This window comes from Elephas maximus, chromosome 26, assembly GCF_024166365.1.
Source record: "Elephas maximus indicus isolate mEleMax1 chromosome 26, mEleMax1 primary haplotype, whole genome shotgun sequence".
Lineage (NCBI taxonomy): Eukaryota > Metazoa > Chordata > Mammalia > Proboscidea > Elephantidae > Elephas > Elephas maximus.
Genome location: NC_064844.1, coordinates 25,005,998 through 25,029,603, shown reverse-complemented (window position 1 = coordinate 25,029,603; position 23,606 = coordinate 25,005,998). Strand labels below are relative to the sequence as shown.

General features: G+C 42.0%; 1 protein-coding gene across 3 annotated transcripts in view; it reads right to left on the bottom strand.

Annotated features, from left to right (window-relative positions):
- Positions 1-3,072: 3,072 nt before the first annotated feature.
- The window catches only part of DHX57 (DExH-box helicase 57), a 98,942-nt gene continuing 78,408 nt past the window's right edge, over positions 3,073-23,606 (bottom strand). For all 3 annotated transcript variants that reach the window (XM_049870286.1, XM_049870288.1, XM_049870287.1), the window contains exons 21-24: positions 23,287-23,361; positions 11,169-11,303; positions 7,500-7,700; positions 3,073-5,266 (exon numbers count right to left, since the gene is read on the bottom strand). In XM_049870286.1, the coding sequence (XP_049726243.1) occupies positions 5,123-5,266; positions 7,500-7,700; positions 11,169-11,303; positions 23,287-23,361 (555 nt within the window). In that variant the 3' untranslated portion in view covers positions 3,073-5,122. The remainder of the gene's footprint in view (positions 5,267-7,499; positions 7,701-11,168; positions 11,304-23,286; positions 23,362-23,606) is intronic.

Genomic DNA, 23,606 nt, shown 5'->3' with positions numbered 1-23,606 from the left:
ACCCAGGAAGGCTGTGTGCTGGCGGCTCTCTAGCTGAATGGTGTGGCACAGCCTGTTAAGAAGGGGCCACACAGCACACGATGCTAGCTGGGCGGGGGAGAGAAAAGGAAAGAATGAGAGAGAAGAAACAAAAAAAGCCAATACAACAAAACAAAATGGCTCTGATGGAGCTGGCCAGTGGGGGCGGGGCAAATCTGGGTGGCAAGGAGCTTGTTTCTCTCTGGCTGAGCGACCATGGCCCATTGGAAAGTGGCAGAGGCCTCGTAGAGGGAAGAAGGGTGGGGGGTGAGAAAGTATCACTGGTTACTGGGTGCTCTGTCTCCTGTTGGGAGCTCCACAAACTTGCCTTCCCATACTCTCTATCTGCAGTCCGTGGTGGCTGAGGTTGAAGATGGCGAATCTGGGGTGGTAGTGAGCCGGTGTCTCTCTGCCTAAGATACAATGGCCCATTGGAAAGTGGCAGAGGCCTTGTACAGGGAAGAAGGGCAGGGGTTGGGAAAGCATATATCACTGGTTACCAGGTGGTCTGTCTCCTGCTTAGAGTTTAGTGAAATTGCCTTCCTGTACTCCATCTGCGTTTCTCAGTGGCTGAGGTCCAAGATGGTGAGTCCGTGCTGTGTTAGCTGGTAGCGGACCTCCACTATGTAGCTTTCCCCATTCTCTGTTCTTTGTCAGTTTCTTGTTCTATTTGGTGCTTGATTGAGCTCTTTATCCTTTTTTTTGACTCTTAGGATTCCAGAATTGACATTTGTGTCTGTTTTACTTAGTTTTTTGGGTCTTTGCTGTAGAGGGATGGCATGGTGTTTCTGTCTATAGTGCCGATACCTCTGCCACTGACTTTGAACCAGATGATGTTTTGTTTGCGGCAGGGGGTGTATTACACATTATAAGATGTTAGCAGCATCCCTGGTCTCTACCCACTAGATGCCAGTAGGGCTCCCCGCCTCCAGATGTAACAACCAACAATGTCTCCATTGCCAAATATCCCCTGTGGGGCAAAATCACCCCCAGTTAAGATCCACTGGTTTAAACAAAAACTACATTTTCTCCTGTGAGCAAACTTCTTTATAATCCTTGTACATGACAGGGTATTTGTCATTCAACCTCTATGGACAAATAAAGTCTTATTTTAAAGGTCAACAAACACTGTTGTTACAATACATTTGAAACTCAAGTATGGAATGAGACAAAACTTATTAAAAGGGGAATCTCAGGAAGTAAATGAGTCTTTTTGGGCTAAATTGCCCTCTTTAATTATTGTAGAAGAAAATTCAGCCACGGGTAATCTCTTCTTCAAAGTGTAAATTCATTCAACCTGGAAGGAAAATGAACTCCTTCAGGCCATTTTCCGTAAAACTTAGCATCAAGGAAGTAGAGGTAATTGCATATTTTATATAAGGAAATAACAAACCTTACATTGGAACAGCTACTGTTGAAAATGTTTATTAAATAATTATAGCATATACTGTTTTCAGTGTCAGGTCTCACTGTTGGGTAAGAAAGTAATGAGATTGGGCTGAATGTCCAAGGCCACCCTTGGAAGTTGCTATTTCAAACAAACCCCACCATGTTGGTTTTTGTTGCCCTGTTTCTATCCTAAAAGTTTGAAATAAAGGTGGAAAAAAAAAAAAAAAGAAGAAGAATCCAGTTTATTGATTCTAAACCATCCCTTGTCATAGCTGTCTCACAGGGGCACTGTGGCCTGCCTTAGTTACTCAGTTAGCTGGGTTAGAATTGGCCTCTGGAGCAGACCCACGGCTGGCCAGAGAGGGCAAAGTGGCTGAGCTGCATGTGGGAACAAGTTCATATTTGAGTTGCTGCCTGTATCTTTATGAAACACAGACTCCACTTCTTCCTGATGGTTTATATATAGGGTATAGGTAACTCTCCAAGAGGACTCTCTTTTTCTACCCTTGATAAAACAAATTATTAAAACATCTAAGCTTTTAAACCATATTAAGGATCAGTGATTGGCTACAAGCCCTATTTACAACCAATCTCTTCAATATATTATTTGGAGGATGCACCTTAAAAATGGTTAAGAAAAAAAGTCTCTGTCGGCAGTCACTAACAGTCATCCTGGTTAACAGTTCACCTAGTCATTGCATAGTGTTGCATTTGTGAGACATGGAAAAAGCAGACCACTCTCGAGCAATCAGAAACTCTAGCTGTAACAACAAATTGTATTAGCTGTTTCCATGTTGTTTCCGCCTGGGCCACTGTGCTGTGAGCACTCAAATATTGACTGACACAGGCTCACGATGAAGACCTAACTTCTGAAAACAACAGCTAACCTTGTATTTATTAACTGAGGATTTTAGTAAACTTTCCCCCCTCATATTTAGGGTGGCGGGGGCGGGGGGGGGAACCCTAGGAATTATGCTTAATTCCAGTATGATTTAGGAGGCCAGCCAGCCTCTGCCTAGGCTTATTCATGCAGAATAACGGCAGTGTGACCATACTTTGCTGTCACATGAATCCATTTTTCATGCGGCAGCTGGGGGACATCCACGAGACACCCTCAGAGGGTGAAGTCCAAGCTCACCAGCTCTAGGCCCAGAAACAGACAACACAATACAGAGCCGAGTGCCCACAAAGGCAGCCTGGGCTGCATCTGAAGAGCACATCCTTGGTCCTAAGGCCTGACAGGCACTGCTTTGAACTTTACAAGGTACGTTCACAAGACCTTATTTTATGATGACCTCTTAGGGATATATTCTAACCTCTGCCTAGAAAGAAAGAAAGGAAACCAACCCCCTCCAAAAACAAAAATAATCTAACACTTGCTATATACCTACAGATTACAGGTGAGATTACAGGAGTGCTTAGATCTATTAAATTTAGACCTCTCAGATAATGAATGGGAGGATGAAGACTAAAGTTCATCACTTATCACAGAGTTTGAGTTGTAATAATCAGATATGGAACTGAAGGAGGAAGAAGACAAAGTGGTCAACCTATGGCCACTTGTATAAGAATGATTCTAATTTCTTGAGAACTTTCCAGAGACTAGATATAGTACAAAACAGTGGAGACTAATTTAGTATTAAGTATTTTATTAATATTGTTTCCTAGCTAGATTGCAGTAAAACAGTTAATTTTAAGAAACCATTTACCATTTAGCTCTCCGTAAAATTACATGAAATGTTGACCACCTTGTTGGGGCTGAGAAATCGTTTCATCTTGAAATGCTAGACAGCATTCCAATCTTTAATTGCAAAGGAGTAATCCTATTCATTTCTTATTTCATAATTTTAATGATTAGCTTAAGAAGTTTCTTCTGTGGGTGTGGATCTTCTTACTCAGCCCTAAATCAAGGCTTTGTTCCATTTTCACATTGTGGCACTTCTATAAAATGATAGTATTTGTGTGTTTGTATGTGGCTGGAAGTGACCAGCCAAGAACTGGCTTCCCTGAGGGGAGCAGTTTTTCGGCACTCTGGATTAAAGTTTTGTTGTTAGCCACCTCCCAGCTGTATGTTCTGCTGCAAACCTGGGTTAAAGCTGCAGGTCCCGTAGGACGGATGTCTCTGGCAAGGGGAGCGGGAGCTCCACTGTAGCACTGAGTCAAAACTCGTAAAAAAAAAAAAACTCTTTCAGGGGGTTAATGCTATTTTCTCCTTGATTTCTCCTAAAGGTCCAGCCTAATCAGTTCTGTGATGTGAGCCTTGTTTCAAGAGCAAGTCAAAAGGTGGCTGCTGTGTATGTGTTTTTTTTTTTTAATTTAAAGTGACAACACGAATTGATGCCTTTTAAAAATACTGCTTAGAGTCTAAGCTATTCAACTATATTGCAGCTTAAACACATTAGGAGCTTTCCTGAAAACATAACTAAAATAATACTTCAGAAAGTGAACACCTTTCACTGAGGTGCTTTTGTTGATCAATTTGTATTCAACCTGGATATAGCAGGAAACCCACAGTGACTCCCTACCTGAGGTCTAGCCAACACAAGGAGGTTTCTTCCACTCTGCTCTTTGGGATCATTTCCGGCCACACTGATGAACATCCAGGGAAGATGTATCGGTATCCCCCCACCGCCCCGCCCCCAAAATAAAACCACCAAACCAGCTGCCGTCTAGGAGATTCCTATTCGTGGTGACCCATGTATGTCAGAGTAGAACTATACTCCATAGAGTTTTCAATGGCTAACTTTTCAGAAGCAGATTGCCAGGCCTTCTTTCCAAGGTACCTCAAGGTAGACTTGAACCTCCAACCTCAGCTAGCAGCCAAGCACTTAACTGCTTGTGCCACCCAAAATACTAGCGCCCCCTTAACTATCAGCAGTCTCACGGGAGGCACTGTTATGGCTGTAAATCTGACACCAGCAATGACAACCTTTCCTGTCTCAACCCAGTCGACTCTGCCTTGGGGAATACCATGAAAATTCCCTGCAGATAAAGTGAAACCTGGCCCTTGTGAGTCTGCAATAGAGGGTAAAGATACCTAAATGGAAAACTAAAGAGAATGAAGACACCAGATTGCCTTGCTTCTAAGAAGAGACCAGCTTGCATTATAAAACCACAACAGAACTCATTACGTTTGTTATTTTAGGCTGATCTTTAAGGAGTAAAAATAAAAATCCTTCACAAATCAAGTCCACGTAGTAGTCAATCAATAGCCTAAAATGATATTTTTATTTTTCTTGCTCACATGATTTTTTTCCTGCCTGTTTGCAGAAAGGTACAGTTTCTTTCTCTATTCTGACTCCTCTTACTTGAGCCTTTATGACAAAAAAAAAAAACAATAATAGGTATTTTCCTTATGCCCCTGTCACCCCAGTAAAAAGCAGGGAAAAATAACACATAAATTGAAACAGAATTATATTAAACATTCACTTCTGTGTTAACCGATAAATTTCCTTCTCTCCAGGACAGTCACAGAGAGAGACAGGCAAGCTGGGTTTTAGATGGTGTCACCACTGACGCTCCAAATTGTACTGGGAGTGCCCACTACCTTGTGAGAAACGCTGAGTCTGAGAGCTTCCCGACGGGCCCGTGGTGCCCAGCTGCCTTGGCACTGCGCCCCAGCACAGACAGGTCTTCAGTTGGAGGTAGAGTGCTGCTGTTATTCCCCGGCCAGCGAGACGCAGGCAAGTAGTGGGCATTCCCCTAAGGCTGGCCTTTACTGTGTGGTGACAAGCTTCACAATCATGCTGATGATCCGGGATCCTCGAGGACACGTACACAGATCTATGCTCGGGTTTTTGATTTTATCCTGGAGCAGCTGATCAAGCTCTCCACGAAGTTCCTTTACTAATTCGGCCACCTAAAATGAAGGCCAGAATATAAGCAGTGCTGGGGCAACAGGTGAGGAAAGGGTGTTAGAGGGAAATGCTCTGATTATGATTACTATCGTCCTAGACTTCTGGTAGTAATTTTAACCCCATTAGAGGAAGAAAACTAAACACATTTTTAGTCTAAAAACCAGAAACACTAACACTGTTGCCACTGAGTCGATTCGGACTCACAGCCACCTTACAGGACAGAGCAGAACTGCCCATAGGGTTTTCCAAGGAGCGGCTGGTAGAGTCAAACTGCAGATCTTTTGATTAGCATCCAAAGCTCTTAACCTCTGTGCTACCAGGGGTCCTTAGCCTAAAAGCGCTTCTAAGATTTCTTGATACAGCTGTAAGAATGCTCACTCGATGGCCGCTCTGTAATATACTAAACAGAAGACAGAGTCCATTATAAATAGGTTCCTCCATCTTATCTCATTTCAGGAAAAGATAAAATCTGGAAATACGGCTTTTTAGTCATGCTCTCCATATTAAATAAAGCCTGGCCAACTTTTGAACCATCTCCTCTGAGAGAGAAGCTGGAAAGTGAGAAATTAAAAACGGTGGATATTAAACAAAAACATCTCTCTGGCTTTGGGACACATTTTACGATTTTGTAGAGGAAAGGGCTCTGTACTTTTAATGGCATTGTGCTTATGCTGATGTTGTAGTGGTCTTTGGACATCTTCCCAGCATCTGCCTGCCCTCCCCCAAAGTATACCCACTGGGCAGTTTGGACCCTGATCTAATTAAAACAGGTTCTTGTCAGAGGGAATGGCTCAGGTAATCCAGGCCTTAGTAATCAGTCCGTGATGCTCCCTTAGCCACAGCTATTGATTTAGGAAGGAGATTTGATGGGGCTTTTAGGAAAGAGGACTCTGTCTCCCATTCCCGGCAGTGTGCTACACAGATGTGAGGCCAGGAGCTACTGCAACACTCTTGCGCCTACAAGGTCGTTTGTTATCATTGAGCTGCTGAATCAAGCCAGCCGTGCCTGGCCCTCTTGACCTGCACTGTCCAGTATGCAGCCACATGTGGCTGTTGAGCACCTGAAGCTGGTCCAAGCTGACATGTGCTGTGAGTATAAAGCACACATCACATTTTAAAGACTAAGAATGAAGAGAGAATTTAAGTATCTCATTAAGTTTCTTGTGTTGGTTACATGTTAAAATTAAAACATTTTAGACATAACAGGTAAAATAAAATATATTGAAATTAATTTCACCTGTTCCTTTTTACTTTTTTTAATGTGGTTACTAGAAAATTTAAAAGTACACATGTGGCTTGCACTATATTTCTGTTGGACGTCGCTTCTCTAATCTTTAAAATTAAACAGGCCAATAAATTCCCTTTAATGTTTAAGGTAGTGTTTGTTTCTTGCAACATAAGCATTCTAACAGATGCAAATGTTAAAATGAATTTTTATTTCTGCAACATATACCAAAAACACCAAACCTGTTGCTCTGGAGTCGATTCTGACTCGTAGCAACTCTACAGGACAAAGCAGAACTGCCCCATAGGGTTTCCAAGGCGGTAATCTTTATGGAAGCAGACTGCCACATCTTTCTCCCATGGAGCAGCTGGTGGGTTTGAACTGCCGACCTTTTGATTAGCAGCCGAGAGCTTTAACCACTGTGCCACCAGGGCTCCTTTCATCAACATATACTCCTCTTAAATGCTGTTCACAGAGACTCCATGCAGTGAATGATGGAGACCTGAGAATGACAGGAAACGAAGCCTGGAATTCACACCCATCATCCCTTCCTTATGGTAGTGGAACCAGGATGATTTTTATTTATTTATTTTTGCTTATCTGTACTTCCTGATTTTTCCTTGGTGAACCTGTAGTATTTGTATAATATTAACCTTACAGCCTCTGTCCAAACCCTTCACACCAGTGTCCTTCCTGGTAGGGGTGGGGCCTCACTTCAGCCCCACTCTTTCTCAGTCTCCTATTGAAGGCTCATCACTCTGAATTAGCTCATTAGCTCTGCTGTCCTGGACAACTAAAGGAATGCCCTATGCTTTATATTATCAAAGCCTGAGTCTCATAGGGTGGTCCGGGGAGAGCTCTCTGAGGAGAAGACAATTCAGCAGATCCTAAGTGAAGTGAAGGAGCAAGCCATGCACATACCTAAGGAAAGAATATTTCAGAGAGGAAACTGACCGTGAGGTAGGAGCATATCTTATGTGTTCCAGGAAGTTAAAGAAGGCACTCTTTACCTGATGCGAGGCAGCTGCAAAACGGATCCAGCCATCATCCAAGGAGACCACGAACTCTCCCCTTTGAAGCTGCACATTCACTTGGCCTCCTCCGAACAAGACCAGTGGGTACACAGACACCATGCTGCAGTCTCGGATGAACACCCGGCTAGTTTTGATCTTCTCATGGTACACCAGGTAGGGACTGTCAAAGTGTCTGACCTGTAACATGAAGCCTCAAGTGAAAACAGGGAAGTCACTGGCAATATACGGCGAACTCCACCAGTCCCGTGGATTTAAATACCCCCTGTGCATTAATGAGGAGTCCTGGTGGCACAGTGCTTAAAGTACTCAGCTGCTAACAGAAAGGTCATCGAGTTGAACCCACCAGCTGCCTGTGGGAGAAAGGTGTGGCAATCTATTTTTGTAAAGATTACAGCCTTGGAAACCCTATGGAGCAGTTCCACTCTGTCCTATAGAGTCACTAGGAGTTGGAATTGGCTCGATGACAGTGGGTTTGCTTTGGTTTGGTATATTAATGACTCGCAAAGTTTCATCTCCAGCCTGTTCCTTTCCCCTGAGCTTCAGACTTCCAATGTGCAACAGCCTCCTTGACATCTTTACTTGGACATCTGGAAAGCACCTCAAACCTTCTCGAGTTCCAAGCGAATTCTTGACTGTCCTTCCTCTCCACAGTGCTTTAACCTCTCAGTGGACGCCATTCCCACTCACCTGGTGGCTCAAGCTCCAAACTCCAGTCAGCCTTGACTGCTCCTCTTCCCTCACAACATCTATATCATCGCTAAGTCGCATCAGCTCTGTTTTTAAAATACATAGTGAAATGGCATATTCTCACCACTTCTACAGCTACCTCCTCAATATAAACCATCATCATCCCACGAGACTACTGCAATGGCTTTCTAAGTGCTTGCTCTGCTTCTGTTTTTGCATCTTTACAGTCTATTTTCCGCACAGTATTGGTGATCTTTTAAAAACATAAACCCAACTATGCTCAAAGTCCTCCAATGGCTTCCCATGAGTAAACCCTAAAATCCTTCCCATGGCCATCAAGGTCCCACATGCCCCGACCCCTGCCTGCTTGTCCTAGTGCAGCTCCTCTCCTGTTGCCACTAGTCACCCTGCTCCACTGACGATGGCTGTCTTCTCCAACTTCCTAGAATGCACCAGATATGCTCCTACCTGATGCTGTTTCCTCTCTGAAATGTCCTTTCCTTATTTTTTCTTTTTTAGATGTGTGCATGGCTTGCTCCTTCACTTCATTTAGGATCTGCTGAATTGTCTTCTCCTAGAGCTCTTCCCTGGCCACCCTATCTAAAAGGGCCCCTTCTCCTGTCACTCTCTAGCCCTCCACCTGCTTGATTTTTCTTCATAGCATTTGTCGCAAACCTGAGATTATTTGTGTATTTATTTCTTGCCTGTCTTCCCCACCAGAACGTAAGCTCCTGGAGTGCAGAGATCTTGTCTGTTCTAGTTAACCCTCAACCTTCCATGGCCTACAACAGTGCCTGGCACAGAGTGAGCGCTAGCAGATGGTGAATGGACACAAGAGTGATTTGGATTCCGTCAGTAAACTCAAAAGAGAAGAGTGGCGCTAACCCAGGTCTCTGGTTCCTTAGTATACCCAGAGTTGAGACTGAGCTGATGACATCATGGCCCTCAAATTCCTGAGTTTAAGGAGATCCCTTTCATACTTTGCTGACCCTTTACCCAGAAGTTCCAGAGGACCAGCCCTAACACTTCAAACTCTCCCTCATTCTCCTTCCCACCTTTTCTCCATTTTCCCTAAAAGCTTTATTGAGCACCTGCTTTTAGCTTAGTGCCATGCTAGGCACCGAGAATGTGAAAATGAATAAAATCAATTCCTGTTGTCAGGGATTTCACAATCCCATGAGGGAGATAAACCATAAAATAATGTGAGAAGTGCAATAATGGACAAACGCATCCTATACAACAGTGGAACAGTAGAAGAGCAGCTTGGAGGGAGTGGGCACTGAGAAAGTGATTTTTAATGGAAGCTTGAAGGGTAAGTAAGAGCTTGCTGGGGAATAAGAATGTCATTTCAGGCAGAGAGAAAAGCATGTCCAATGGCATGACATTTGGGGACAGTGTTGGTAGTCTGGTATGGCTGGAGCATACAGAATGACAGAGGGGGGCTGTGGGGGCATGGTATGGGAAAAGGCCAGAACACGAAGGGTTATGTGAGTTTGTAGTACATTCTGCATATGAAGAGTTTTAATCAAAGAAATGACATGGTCAAATGTATGTTTTGTAAAGATAATTCTGGCAGCAACAGTGTAGAAGGCTGGTGAGAGAAAACACCAGCAGTAAGATTATTATTGTACTTCAGGTAACAGACAGACATCTGGGGTGTGAACTGAGGAAGTGGCAACGGAGACAAGAGGAGTAGGCAAATCTAAGAGATGTCAAGATGGTAGAATTGCTGGGACTTGGTGACTAGTAGGACTGGGGGAGGTAGAAAAAGGGGCGCTTGTGTGACTCCTGGGTTCTGACTGGGATGGTACCTTTAACCAAGACAGAAACTTAGGAAGAGAAGGGGGAACTGGGAGACAAAGAGTTTGATTTTCAGCTTTTGAGTCTGAGATGACCGGAAGGCATCCAGCTGCTGATTTCTAGTAGGAAAGCTCAGGACAAACCCCGGTCTGGAGACTGAGATTTGGGCGTTGGTGCTCTTATGTAGGTGGCAGCTGGAATCAGGAAGTTGTGCACTTGGTGGTTCCTGAAGCGTAGGGACACTACAGTGACAGAATAAGGACTAAGGACCGGACCACTACTTCAGGGCAAAGGAAGAGAAGCCAGTAAAGGACATAGAGAGGGATGATCAGGGAGACAGCAGAAGAAAGTGATAATTCAGGAGCAAAAACAACATCAGGAATAGTTTCGAAAGGGAGGTCAGCAGTGTCAACCACCACACAGAAGTCAAGTACGATGAGGACCAGGAGACAGCGACTGGATGTAATCACTAGGAGGTGACTTGTGACCTCTGATCAACTCAGTGGATGGTGGGGGCAGAAGCAACACAGCAGTAGGTTGAAGGAAGAATAAGAGCTGAGGAACTGCGATCTGCAAGTACTGGCCATTCATTCCCCCATGCCCCCTTTTCTGTAAAACTATATAACACAGTATTTGCCAGTTTACTGTTCTGCATGTGTACGATTTACTGACATCAATTACATTAATCACGTTGTACAACTATCGTCAGTATCCACTGCCAAACTTCCATCATAATAAGCAGAAACTGCTTCCTAAACAATGACTCCCCTCCCCTCCTCTCCTGCCCCTGGTAGTCACTAATAAACTCTGGTCTCTATACATTGGCCTATTCCAGCTATTTCATATGAGGGTCACTCATTCCCTTTTAAAGGCACAGGTTCAGCAATGCAATTACATCATGACTTCTCAAATCACCACTGCAAAGAGACAATTTGCATTTGAAAGCAGGCTTGAACGTTATTTTGCACTCAGTAGAATTTTTTTAAAACAGAAATGTCTTTCCCGAAATAGTCCAATGTCCAGTCTACTTATATTTATTCGACCTTCCCCAAGTCAATGGTGCTGCTGGGGACAACAAGTGACAGGACAGAGTTTGGCTGAATTTAAGGTAGCCCAGGCCTGCCGTATGTAAACATAAAGACACACTGCCATTCTGACCTGGTAGTTCACTGATGATGGGTGAATGTGTACATATCCGTCATTCTTGGTGACAAACTTCAACTCTTCTGATTTTGGTTTCATTCTGACAGCTCCAATACTGGTCTTCTGAAATTTCCCTTCTGGGCTTTTCACCTAAAAAACAGGTATTTGTAAAAATAGATACATAATATATATTTTCATCGTCGGGAGTGCCCCTTGGTACAAAATCAGGCTTCTCTGAAGGGTACTGCTGTTTCTTCCTTTTCTCACTTACTTTGTTCCCTTTGAAAACAGTACACGTGCACATCTCTTATTTTTACCACCCAGGAGTGTGGGTGTGGTCGCAGCAGCTCTGGGTGGCTGGGCCGCAAACCGGCCGTGGGGAGGAGAAATTAGCTGCTACCTTGCATCTACAGCGATTGTCAGATGGAGAGCTCCAGCTGGCAACACTGGACCAGGGATCTGCTGACTCTCGATCCCAGCCTCAATACAATGTTTCCAAATGAATTTCTTTCAAAACACAATAAAAAATTTCTACGAATAAACAGATGACTTCATTTGAAAACATAATAAAAGCTTCCATGTATATCTGAATTACACATATAGATATTAAAGACAATAAACACGTTTACTGTAGAAAATGCTTATTAGGAATAAAGAAGAAAATAAAACGTAAACCCATGATTAAGAAATAACTAGCATTAATATTTGATAAGTATCATTTGTTTTCTTTGCTAGATAACCGTAAACATATACTATAAATAAAATATACATATGTATTCAAACTAAAATAGGATCATTCTTTTTTGTAACCTACTTTTTTAATAGCATTTTTCCACGTTGTTAAGTATTTTCCTGCAACATAATTTTCAGTGACTGTATAGTACCTTGTTGTAAGGATCTATAATTATTTAACCAATAAATTCCCTATTATTGGAGATTTAAATAGTCTGTAATTATAAACAGTGCTCAAATGAACATTCTTCTAGCTGTATCTTTTTGCATATATGTGATTATTTCCTAATAATAAATCCCTAGAAATGAAACCGCTATTGAGAAAGAGTATCAATTTTTATTTCCACCAAGAGGCAGAGTTCATTTTTTGAGGCTCATGACAGCACAGGTATTATAATTAAAAAAATGTTTTTGCCTATTTGGAAAGTAAAAAGAGGCATTTCTTTGTCGTTCTAACTTGCATTTCTTCACTCTACTAACACAGTATTGCATTTTTGTATGCGTATACAGCCTGTTGCCTCATGACCTGTTTGTAGGAGTTCTTAAGCACACACCTTTTCACTTTTGGTTTAGTCTTAAAATTATATTATTATTCACCTAAAATTTCTTACACCACATTTATAGTTTTCATTTCTATATTTTAAGTCTCCAAAATTTTTTTCCTAGCATTCCTTTTTGGTTTTCCAAAACTTTTTATTTTGAAATAATTATAGACTCATAGGAAGTTACAAAAATATATAGAGAGTCCCCTGTGCCCTTCACCCAGCTCCCCCCAGTGGTAACACCTTACATAACTTTTTACATATCAAAAACCAGCAAATCGAAATCCAAATGATTTTTTAAGGTAAATTTCAAATGGTTTCAAAAGCATGCAAGTGCTACGCAGAAAATGAACCGTAGTTTAAGCAGCAACAGTTAAGTGAGAATTTAACAAAAAGTTAATAAGGCCTTGAGAAATGATTCAGTACTCTGCCAAATTCAAATTCTTTCTGGGTTTGAGAGGGATAATTTCTTAGGACTGGATAATCAAAACTCAGGTAAAAGTCTAAGAACACACTCAGGTAGATCTCCAGAGGACAGCCACAGTACTGATTTGTGTCGTTTGTTCTTATCTAATTTTAGTCCAGAGTAGAGAGAATAAGGAGAAATGGGAAACTGTAGTAGAATCAAACTCACATCTAACACAGAAGGTCAGTTATGCACAGGTTGGCTGACAGAGTGACATTTATGTCCATCTTAATTTCTGGGATATCATAAAATGTCAGAAGGATTACAAAGGCATTTTGTTTTATATAATAAATGTGTTGCTGAATGATGTATAGGCATACCTCGTTTTATTGCACTTTGCAGATATTATTTTTTACAAATTGTGCAACCCTGTGTCGAGAAAGTCTATCAGCATCATTTTTTCCAAAGGCATGCGCTCACTTCCTGTCTGTGTCACATTTTGGTAATTTTTGCAATATTTCAAACTTTTTCTTTATTATTACATCTGGTATGGTGATACGTGATCAGCAATATTTGATGTCACTATTGTAATTGTTTTGGGGTGCCATGAACCGTACCCTTATAAGAAGGCAAACTTAATTGATAAATGTTGTTTGTGTTCTGACTGTTCCACTGGCTGGCTGTTGCCGTCTCTTTCCTCGGCCTCCTCTTCCCTGAGAGACAACAATATTAAAATTAGGCCAATTAATAACCCTACAATGGCCTCTGAGTGTTCAAGAGAAAGGAAGAATCACATCTCCCTCACTTTAAGTCAAATGCAAGAAATGATTAAGCTTAGTGAGGAAGGCATGACAAAAGCCGAGATAGCCCAAAAGCTAGGCCTCTTGCACCAAACACTTAGCCAAGCTGTGAATGCAAAGGAAAAGTTCTTGGAAGAAACTAAAACTGCAACTCCAGTGAACACACGAATGATAAGATAGCAAAACAGCCTTATTGCTGATACGGAGAAAGTTTTAGTGGTCTGGATAGAAGATCAAACCAGCCACAACATTCTCTTAAGCCAAAGCCTAATCCAGAACAAGGCCCTAACTCTCTTTAATTCTATGAAGGCCGAGAAAGGTGAGGAAGCTGCAGGAGAAAAGTTTGAAACGAGCAGATGTCGGTTCATGAGGTTTAAGGAAAGAAGCCATCTCTGTAACATAAAATTACAAAGTGAAGCAGGAAGGACTGATGCAGAAGCGGCAGCAAGCTGCCCAGAAGGCCTAGCTAAGGTAACGGATGAAGGCGGCTACACTGAACAACAGATTTTCAGTGTAGATGGAACAGCCTTATATTGGAAGAAGATGCCCTCTAGGACTTTCTTAGCTAGAGAGAGAAGTCAATGTGCTCAAAGGACAGGCTGACTCTCTGGTTAGGGGTTAATACAGCTGGTGACTAAGTTGAAGCCAAAGCTCAAGTATCATTCTGAAAATCCTAGGGTCCTTAAGAACTACACTGAATCAACTCTGCCTATGCTCTATAAACGGAACAACAAAGCCTGGATGACAGCACATCTGTTTACAACACGGTTCACTGAATATTTTAAGCCCACCGTTGAGACCTACTCCTCAGAAAAAAAGATTCCTTTCAAAATATTACTGCTCATTGACAATGCACCTGGTCACCCCAAAGCTCTGATGGAGATGTACAAGGAGATTAATGTTGTTTTCATGCCTGCTAACACAACATCCATTCTGCAGCCCATGGATCGAGGAGTAATTTTGACGTTCAAGTCTTATTATTTAAGAAACATATTTAATAAGGCTATAGCTGCCATAGACGGCAATTCCTCTGACGGATCTAGCAAAGTAAATTGAAAACCTTCTGGAAAGGATTCACCATCCTAGATGCCATTAAGAACATTTGTGGTTCACATGAGGAGGTCAAAATACCAACATTAGAACGGGGGAGGCGGGGCCAAGATGGCGGACTAGGTGGACGCTACCGCGGATCCCTCTTGCAACAAAGACTCGGAAAAACAAGTGAATCGATCACATACATAACAATCTACGAACCCTGAACAACAAACACAGATTTAGAGATGGAGAACGAACAAATACGGAGAGGCAGCGATTGTTTTCAGAGCCTGGAGCCAGCGTACCAGTCAGGTGACCTTCGGCACCCGATTTGGGGCAGAGCCCAGGGCGGCAGACGGCACAAACAAAGGGCCTAGCCCTAGCCCCCGAACTCATTCCGGGAGGGGGGCCAGCCAGCGCAGCCGGTGGAAGAAGTCCCCGGGAGGCAGTGACTGGTCTTGGAGCCGAGAGAGCAGCGTCCCAGCCGGGGAGCCGTCCCGCCGGGATTTAGGAGGGGAGTGGGTGCGGGGAGCTGCACCACCCCCCTGAACTAACCCCGGGAGGGGGCCTAGCCGGTTCGCACGGGCGGCGTGGCGACGCAGCCGGTGGGAGAAGTCCCCGGGAGGCAGTGACTGGTCTTGGAGCGGGGAGAGCAGCGTCCCAGCCGGGGAGCCGTCCCGCCAGGATTTTGGCAGACTGCGGGCGCGGCATAAGCGCGGGGAGCAGCTCCATCCGCCTGAACTGACGCTGGGGAGGGGGGCCAGCCGGTTCGCGCGGGCGGCGTGGCGGCGCAGCCGGTGGGAGAAGTCCCCGGGAGGCAGTGACAGGTCTTGAAGCGGGGAGTGTGGCGTCCCAGCCGGGACGCGCGGTCGCGGCGCAGGCGTGGGGAGCTGCTCAGCTCACCTGAGCTGACACCTGGGGGGGGAACCCAGCCGGTTCGCGGAGGCTGCGCGGCAACGCGGTAGGCGGGACAGGGAGTCCCCGGGAGGCAGCGACTGATTTTGGAGTCCGGAGTGCACCGCCCCAGGCTGGCAGTGGAGGATCTGACCGTGACTCCAGTGGGCCAGACCCCCCGGGGGCAATCTCCACACAGACAGCACACATAGGCGACGGGCCCCGCGGAAATCTCAGATATAAAAGTCATTCCAAGCAAGACAAGCAACTCTGGCTATATTCTGAGGTGCTACTCTCCTATCTCTCTGATCCCCCCCCCACCCTCCCCAGGCGGCTTCATTAACATCCGAATAGCCTGAGCCAGAGGGAGAACTCTGATAGGGATCTGACTGCATTTTTTTTTTAGCGGATTTTCTGGAAAAACTAGTTTCCCAGTGATGGCTCGGAGACAGCAGTCCATATCAAACCATATAAAGAAGCAGACCATGACAGCTTCTCCAACCCCCCAAACAAAAGAATCAAAATCTTTCCCAAATGAAGATACAATTCTGGAATTATCAGATGCAGAATATAAAAAACTAATTTACAGAATGCTTCAAGACATCACAAATGAAATAACGCAAACTGCAGAAAAAGCCAAGGAACACACTGATAAAACTGTTGAAGAATTCAAAAAGATTATTCAAGAACATAGTGGAAAAATTAATAAGTTGCAAGAATCCATAGAGAGACAGCATGTAGAAATCCAAAAGATTAACAATAAAATTACAGAATTAGACAACGCAATAGGAAGTCGGAGGAGCAGACTCGAGCAATTAGAATGCAGACTGGGACATCTGGAGGACCAGGGAATCAACACCAACATAGCTGAAAAAAAATCAGATAAAAGAATTAAGAAAAATGAAGAAACCCTAAGAATCATGTGGGACTCTATCAAGAAGGATAACTTGTGGGTGACTGGAGTCCCAGAACAGGGAGGGGGGACAGAAAACACAGAGAAAATAGTTGAAGAACTCCTGACACAAAACTTCCCTGACATCATGAAAGACGAAAGGATATCTATCCAAGATGCTCATCGAACCCCATTTAAGATTGATCCAAAAAGAAAAACACCAAGACATATTATCATCAAACTCGCCAAAACCAAAGATAAACAGAAAATTTTAAAAGCAGCCAGGGAGAAAAGAAAGGTTTCCTTCAAGGGAGAATCAATAAGAATAAGTTCAGACTACTCAGCAGAAACCATGCAGGCAAGAAGGGAATGGGACGACATATAGAGAGCACTGAAGGAGAAAAACTGCCAGCCAAGGATCATATATCCAGCAAAACTCTCTCTGAAATATGAAGGCGAAATTAAGATATTTATAGATAAACACAAGTTTAGAGAATTTGCAAAAACCAAACCAAAGCTACAAGAAATACTAAAGGATATTGTTTGGTCAGAAAACCAATAATATCAGATACCAGCACAATACAAGGTCACAAAACAGAATGTCCTGATATCAACTCAAATAGGGAAATCACAAAAACAAATTAAGATTAATTAAAAAAAAAAAAATACACATAACAGGGAATCATGGAAGTCAATAGGTAAAAGATCACAATAATCAAAAAGAGGGAGTAAATACAGGAGGCATTGAACTGCCAGATGGAGAGTGATACAAGGCGATATAGAACGATACAAGTTAGGTTTTTACTTAGAAAAATAGGGGTAAATAATAAGGTAACCACAAAAAGGTATAACAACTCCATAACTCAAGAAAAACGTAATGACTCAACTAACATAAAGTCAAATACTATGAAAATGAGGATCTCACAATTTACTAAAAAAAAAGTCTCAGCACAAAAAAGTATGTGGAAAAATGAAATTGCCAACAACACACATGTAAAGGCATCAAAATGACAACACTAAAAACTTATTTATCTATAATTATGCTGAATGTAAATGGACTAAATGCACCAATAAAGAGACAGAGAGTCACGGACTGGATAAAGAAACCCGATCCATCTATATGCTGCCTACAAGAGACACACCTTAGACTTAGAGACACAAACAAACTAAAACTCAAAGGATGGAAAAAAATATATCAAGCAAACAACAAGCAAAAAAGAAGAGGAGTAGCAATATTAATTTCTGACAAAATAGACTTTAGACTTAAATCCACCACAAAGGATAAAGAAGGACACTATATAATGATAAAAGGGACAATTGATCAGGAAGACATAACCATATTAAATATTTATGCACCCAATGACAGGGCTGCGAGATACATACATGAAATTTTAACAGAATTGAAAAGTGAGATAGACACCTCCACAATTATAGTAGGAGACTTCAACACACCACTTTCGGAGAAGGACAGGACATCCAGTAAGAAGCTCAATAGAGACACGGAAGACGTACTTACAACAATCAACCAACTTGACCTCATTGACTTATACAGAACTCTCCACCCAACTGCTGCAAAGTATACTTTTTTTTCTAGCACACATGGAACATTCTCTAGAATAGACCACATATTAGGTCATAAAACAAACCTTTGCAGAGTCCAAAACATCGAAATATTACAAAGCATCTTCTCAGACCACAAGGCAATAAAAGTAGAAATCAATAACAGAAAAACTAGGGAAAAGAAATCAAATACTTGGAAACTGAACAATACCCTCCTGAAAAAAGACTGGGTTACAGAAGACATCAAGGAGGGAATAAGGAAATTCATAGAATGCAACGAGAATGAAAATACTTCCTATCAAAACCTCTGGGACACAGCAAAAGCAGTGCTCAGAGGCCAATTTATATCGATAAATGCACACATACAAAAAGAAGAAAGAGCCAAAATCAGAGAACTGTCCCTACAACTTGAACAAATAGAAAGTGAGCAACAAAAGAACCCATCAGACACCAGAAGAAAACAAATAATAAAAATTAGAGCTGAACTAAATGAATTAGAGAACAGAAAAACAATTGAAAGAATTAACAAAGCCAAAAGCTGGTTCTTCGAAAAAATTAACAAAATTGATAAACCACTGGCTAGACTGACTAAAGAAATACAGGAAAGGAAACAAATAACCCGAATAAGAAACGAGAAGGACCACATCACAACAGAACCAAATGAAATTAAAAGAATCATTTCAGATTACTACGAAAAATTGTACTCTAACAAATTTGAAAACCTAGAAGAAATGGATGAATTCCTGGAAAAACACTGCCTACCTAAACTAACATATTCAGAAGTAGAACAACTAAATAGGCCCATAACAAAAAAAGAGATTGAAACGTAATCAAAAAACTTCCAACAAAAAAAAGCCCTGGCCCGGACGGCTTCACTGCAGAGTTCTACCAAACTTTCAGAGAAGAGTGAACACCACTACTACCGAAGGTATTTCAAAGTATAGAAAAGGACGGAATACTACCCAACTCATTCTATGAAGCCACCATCTCCCTGATACCAAAACCAGGTAAAGACATTACAAAAAAAGAAAATTATAGACCTATATCCCTCATGAACATAGATGCAAAAATCCTCAACAAAATTCTAGCCAATAGAATCCAACAACACATCAAAAAAATAATTCACCCTGATCAAGTGGGATTTATACCAGGTACGCAAGGCTGGTTTAATATCAGAAAAACCATTAATGTAATCCATCACATAAATAAAACAAAAGATAAAAACCACATGATCTTATCAATTGATGCAGAAAAGGCATTTGACAAAGTCCAACACCCATTTATGATAAAAACTCTTACCAAAACAGGAATTGAAGGAAAATTCCTCAACATAATAAAGGGCATCTATGCAAAGCCAACAGCCAATATCACTCTAAATGGAGAGAACCTGAAAACATTTCCCTTGAGAACGGGAACCAGACAAGGATGCCCTTTATCACTGCTCTTATTCAACATCGTACTTGAAGTCCTAGCCAGGGCAATTAGGCTAGACAAAGAAATAAAGGGTATCCGGATTGGCAAGGAGGAAGTAAAGTTATCACTATTTGCAGATGACATGATCTTATACACAGAAAACCCTAAGGAATCCTCCAGAAAACTACTGAAACTAATAGAAGAGTTTGGCAGAGTCTCAGGTTATAAAATAAACATACAAAAATCACTTGGATTCCTCTACATCAACAAAAAGAACACCGAAGAGGAAATAACCAAATCAATACCATTCACAGTAGCCCCCAAGAAGATAAAATACTTAGGAATAAATCTTACCGAGGATGTAAAAGACCTATACAAAGAAAACTACAAAGCTCTACTACAAGAAATTCAAAAGGACATACTTAAGTGGAAAAACATACCTTGCTCATGGATAGGAAGACTTAACATAGTAAAAATGTCTATTCTACGAAAAGCCATCTATACATATAACGCACTTCCGATCCAAATTCCAATGTCATATTTTAAGGTGATAGAGAAACAAATCAGCAATTTCATATGGAAGGGAAAGAAGCCCCGGATAAGCAAAGCATTACTGAAAAAGAAGAAGAAAGTGGGAGGCCTCACTCTACCTGATTTCAGAACCTATTATACAGCCACAGTAGTCAAAACAGCCTGGTACGGGTACAACAACAGGCACGTAGACCAGTGGAACAGAATTCAGAACCCAGATATAAATCCATCCACGTATGAGCAGCTGATATTTGACAAAGGACCAGTGTCAGTCAATTGGGGAAAAGATAGTCTTTTTAACAAATGGTGCTGGCATAACTGGATATCCATTTGCAAAAGAACGAAACAGGACCCATACCTCACACCATGCACAAAAACTAACTCCAAGTGGATCAAAGACCTAAACATAAAGACTAAAACGATAAAGATCATGGAAGAAAAAATAGGGACAACCCCAGGAGCCCTAATACAAGGCATAAACAGAATACAAAACATTACCAAAAATGATGAAGAGAAACCCGATAACTGGGAGCTCCTAGAAATCAAACATCTATGCTCATCTAAAGACTTCACCAAAAGAGTAAAAAGACCACCTACAGACTGGGAAAGAATTTTCAGCTATGACATCTCAGACCAGCGCCTGATCTCTAAAATCTACATGATTCTGTCAAAACTCAACCACAAAAAGACAAACAACCCAATCAAGAAGTGGGCAAAGGATATGAACACACATTTCACTAAAGAAGATATTCAGGCAGCCAACAGATACATAAGAAAATGCTCTCGATCATTAGCCATTAAAGAAATGCAAATTAAAACTACGATGAGATTCCATCTCACTCCAACAAGGCTGGCATTAATCCAAAAAACACAAAATAATAAATGTTGGAGAGGCTGCAGAGAGATTGGAACTCTTATACACTGCTGGTGGGAATGTAAAATGGTACAACCACTTTGGAAATCTATCTGGCGTTATCTTAAACAGTTAGAAATAGAACTACCATACAACCCAGAAATCCCACTCCTCGGAATATACCCTAGAGAAACAAGAGCCTTCACACAAACAGATATATGCACACCCATGTTTATTGCAGCTCTGTTTACAATAGCAAAAAGCTGGAAGCAACCAAGGTGTCCGTCAACGGATGAATGGGTAAATAAATTGTGGTATATTCACACAATGGAATACTACGCATCGATAAAGAACAGTGATGAATCTGTGAAACATTCCATAACATGGAGGAACCTGGAAGGCATTATGCTGAGCGAAATGAGTCAGAGGCAAAGGGACAAATATTGTATAAGACCATTATTATAAGACCTTGAGAAATAGTAAAAACTGAGACGAACACATACTTTTGTGGTTACGAAGGGGGGAGGGAGGGAGAGGGTTTTTTACTGATTAATCAGTAGATAAGAACTGCTTTGGGTGAAGGGAAAGACAACACTCAATACATGGAAGGTCAGCTCAATTGGACTGGACCAAAAGCAAAGAAGTATCCGGGATAAAATGAATGCTTCAAAGGTCAGCGGAGCAGGGGCGGGGGTCTGGGGAACATGGTTTGCGGGGACTTCTAAGTCAATTGGCAAAATAATTCTATTATGAAAACATTCTGCATCCCACTTTGAAATGTGGCGTCTGGGGTCTTAAAGGCTAACAAGCGGCCATCTAAGATGCATCAATTGGTCTCAACCCACCTGGAGCAAAGGAAATGAAGAACACCAAGGTCACACAACAACTAGGAGCCCAACAGACAGAAAGGGCCACATGAACCAGAGACCTACATCATCCTGACACCAGAAGAATGAGTTGGTGCCCGGCCACAACCGATGACTGCCCTGACAGGGAGCACAACCGAGAACTCCTGAGGGAGCAGGAGATCAGTGGGATGCAGACCCCAAATTCTCATAAAAAGACCATACTTAATGGTCTGACTGAGACTAGAGGAGTCCCAGCGGTCATGGTCCCCAGACCTTCTGTCGGCACAGGATGGGAACCATCCCCGAAGACAACTCATCAGACATGAAAGGGACTGGTCAGCAGGTGGGAGAGAGATGCTGATGAAGAGTGAGCTAATTATATCAGGTGGACACTTGAGAGTGTGTTGGCGGCTCTTGTCTGGAGGGGGGATGGGAGGATAGAGAGAGAGGGAAGCTGGCAAAATTGTCATGAAAGGAGAGACTGAAAGGGCTGACTTAATAGGGAAAGAGCAGTTGGGAGTACGGAGTAAGATGTATGTAAACTTATATGTGACAGACTGATTGGATTTGTAAACGTTCACTTGAAGCTTAATAAAAGTTAATTAAAAAAAACAAATGAACGAACAAACAAACAAAACAAAAGAAAAAAAATACCAACATTAACAGGAGTTTGGAAGAAGTTGATTACAACCCTCACGGATGACTTTGAGGGGTTCAAGACTTCAGTGAAGGAAGTAACTGCAGATGTGGTAGAAATGGCAAGAGAACTAGAGGTGGAGCCGGGAGATGTGACTGAATTGCTGCAACGTCAACAGATGAGCAGTTGCTTCTTACGGATGAGCAAAGAAAGGGGTTTCTTTAGATGGAATCTACTCCTGGTGAAGATGCTGTGACCACTGTTGAAATGACAACAAAAGATTTAGAATATTACACAAACTTTGCTGATAAAACAGTGGCAGGGTTTGAGAAGACTGACTCCAATTTTGAAAGAAGTTCTTCTGTGGTTAAAATGCTATCAGACAGAATCGCATGCTACGGAGAAATCTTTTGTGAAGGGAAGAATCAATCCATGCAGCGAACTTCAATGCTGTCTTATTTTAAGAAATTGCCACAGCCTCCCCCAGCCTTCAGGAACCACCACCTGATCAGTCAGCAGCCATCAACTTTGAGGCAAGACCTTCCACCAGCAAAAAGATTAGGACTTGAAGCAGGCTCAGATGGAAGTTAGCATTTTTTAGCAATAAAGTATTTTTTAATTAAGGTATGTACATTGTTTTTTTAGACACAATGCTCTTGCACACTTAATAGACAACAGGATAATGTAAACATAACTTTTACATGCATTGGGAAGCCAAAAAATTCATGACTTGCTTTATTGGAAAATTCGCTTGACTGCACTGGTCTGGAACCAAACCCACAATTATCTCCGAGGTGTATCAGAACAGATTTCAGAGAATGGAAGCATTTGCAATGTGCACTAAGGAGTTGCTACAAGGAATCTCCTTACAAGGCATGCCTGCACATGTATGTTTATCTCTTTCAGATGATCAATGTGCAAGTCTTAATTCATATTCTTTGGCTACAAGTCAACGAGAAGTAGAAGGACCCAGGAAAAATGGTTTGTTACCTGCACTACATTTGGATACAGAGCAGCACACAGCATTGCCGATATCAGCTTGGGGTTGTCAGCATTTGAGTTTGCCTGAAAGAGAAATAAAGCATTAATCGGTACCTTTGCCAAGTAATGTGGCTATTTCTGTCTGTGCCCTGGAATTTAACATTATATTTCATTTGATCTCTATCTTAAACAAAACAAAAAAAGGGCATCTGGTTCCTACCTTTTTGCTAGAAACAATGATTTCTTTCTAAGTAAAAAACAAAGCTACTGGACCACATCCACATAGGACTCACTCCAAGGAGCTCTGCAGACATCTAGAAATACCAGTT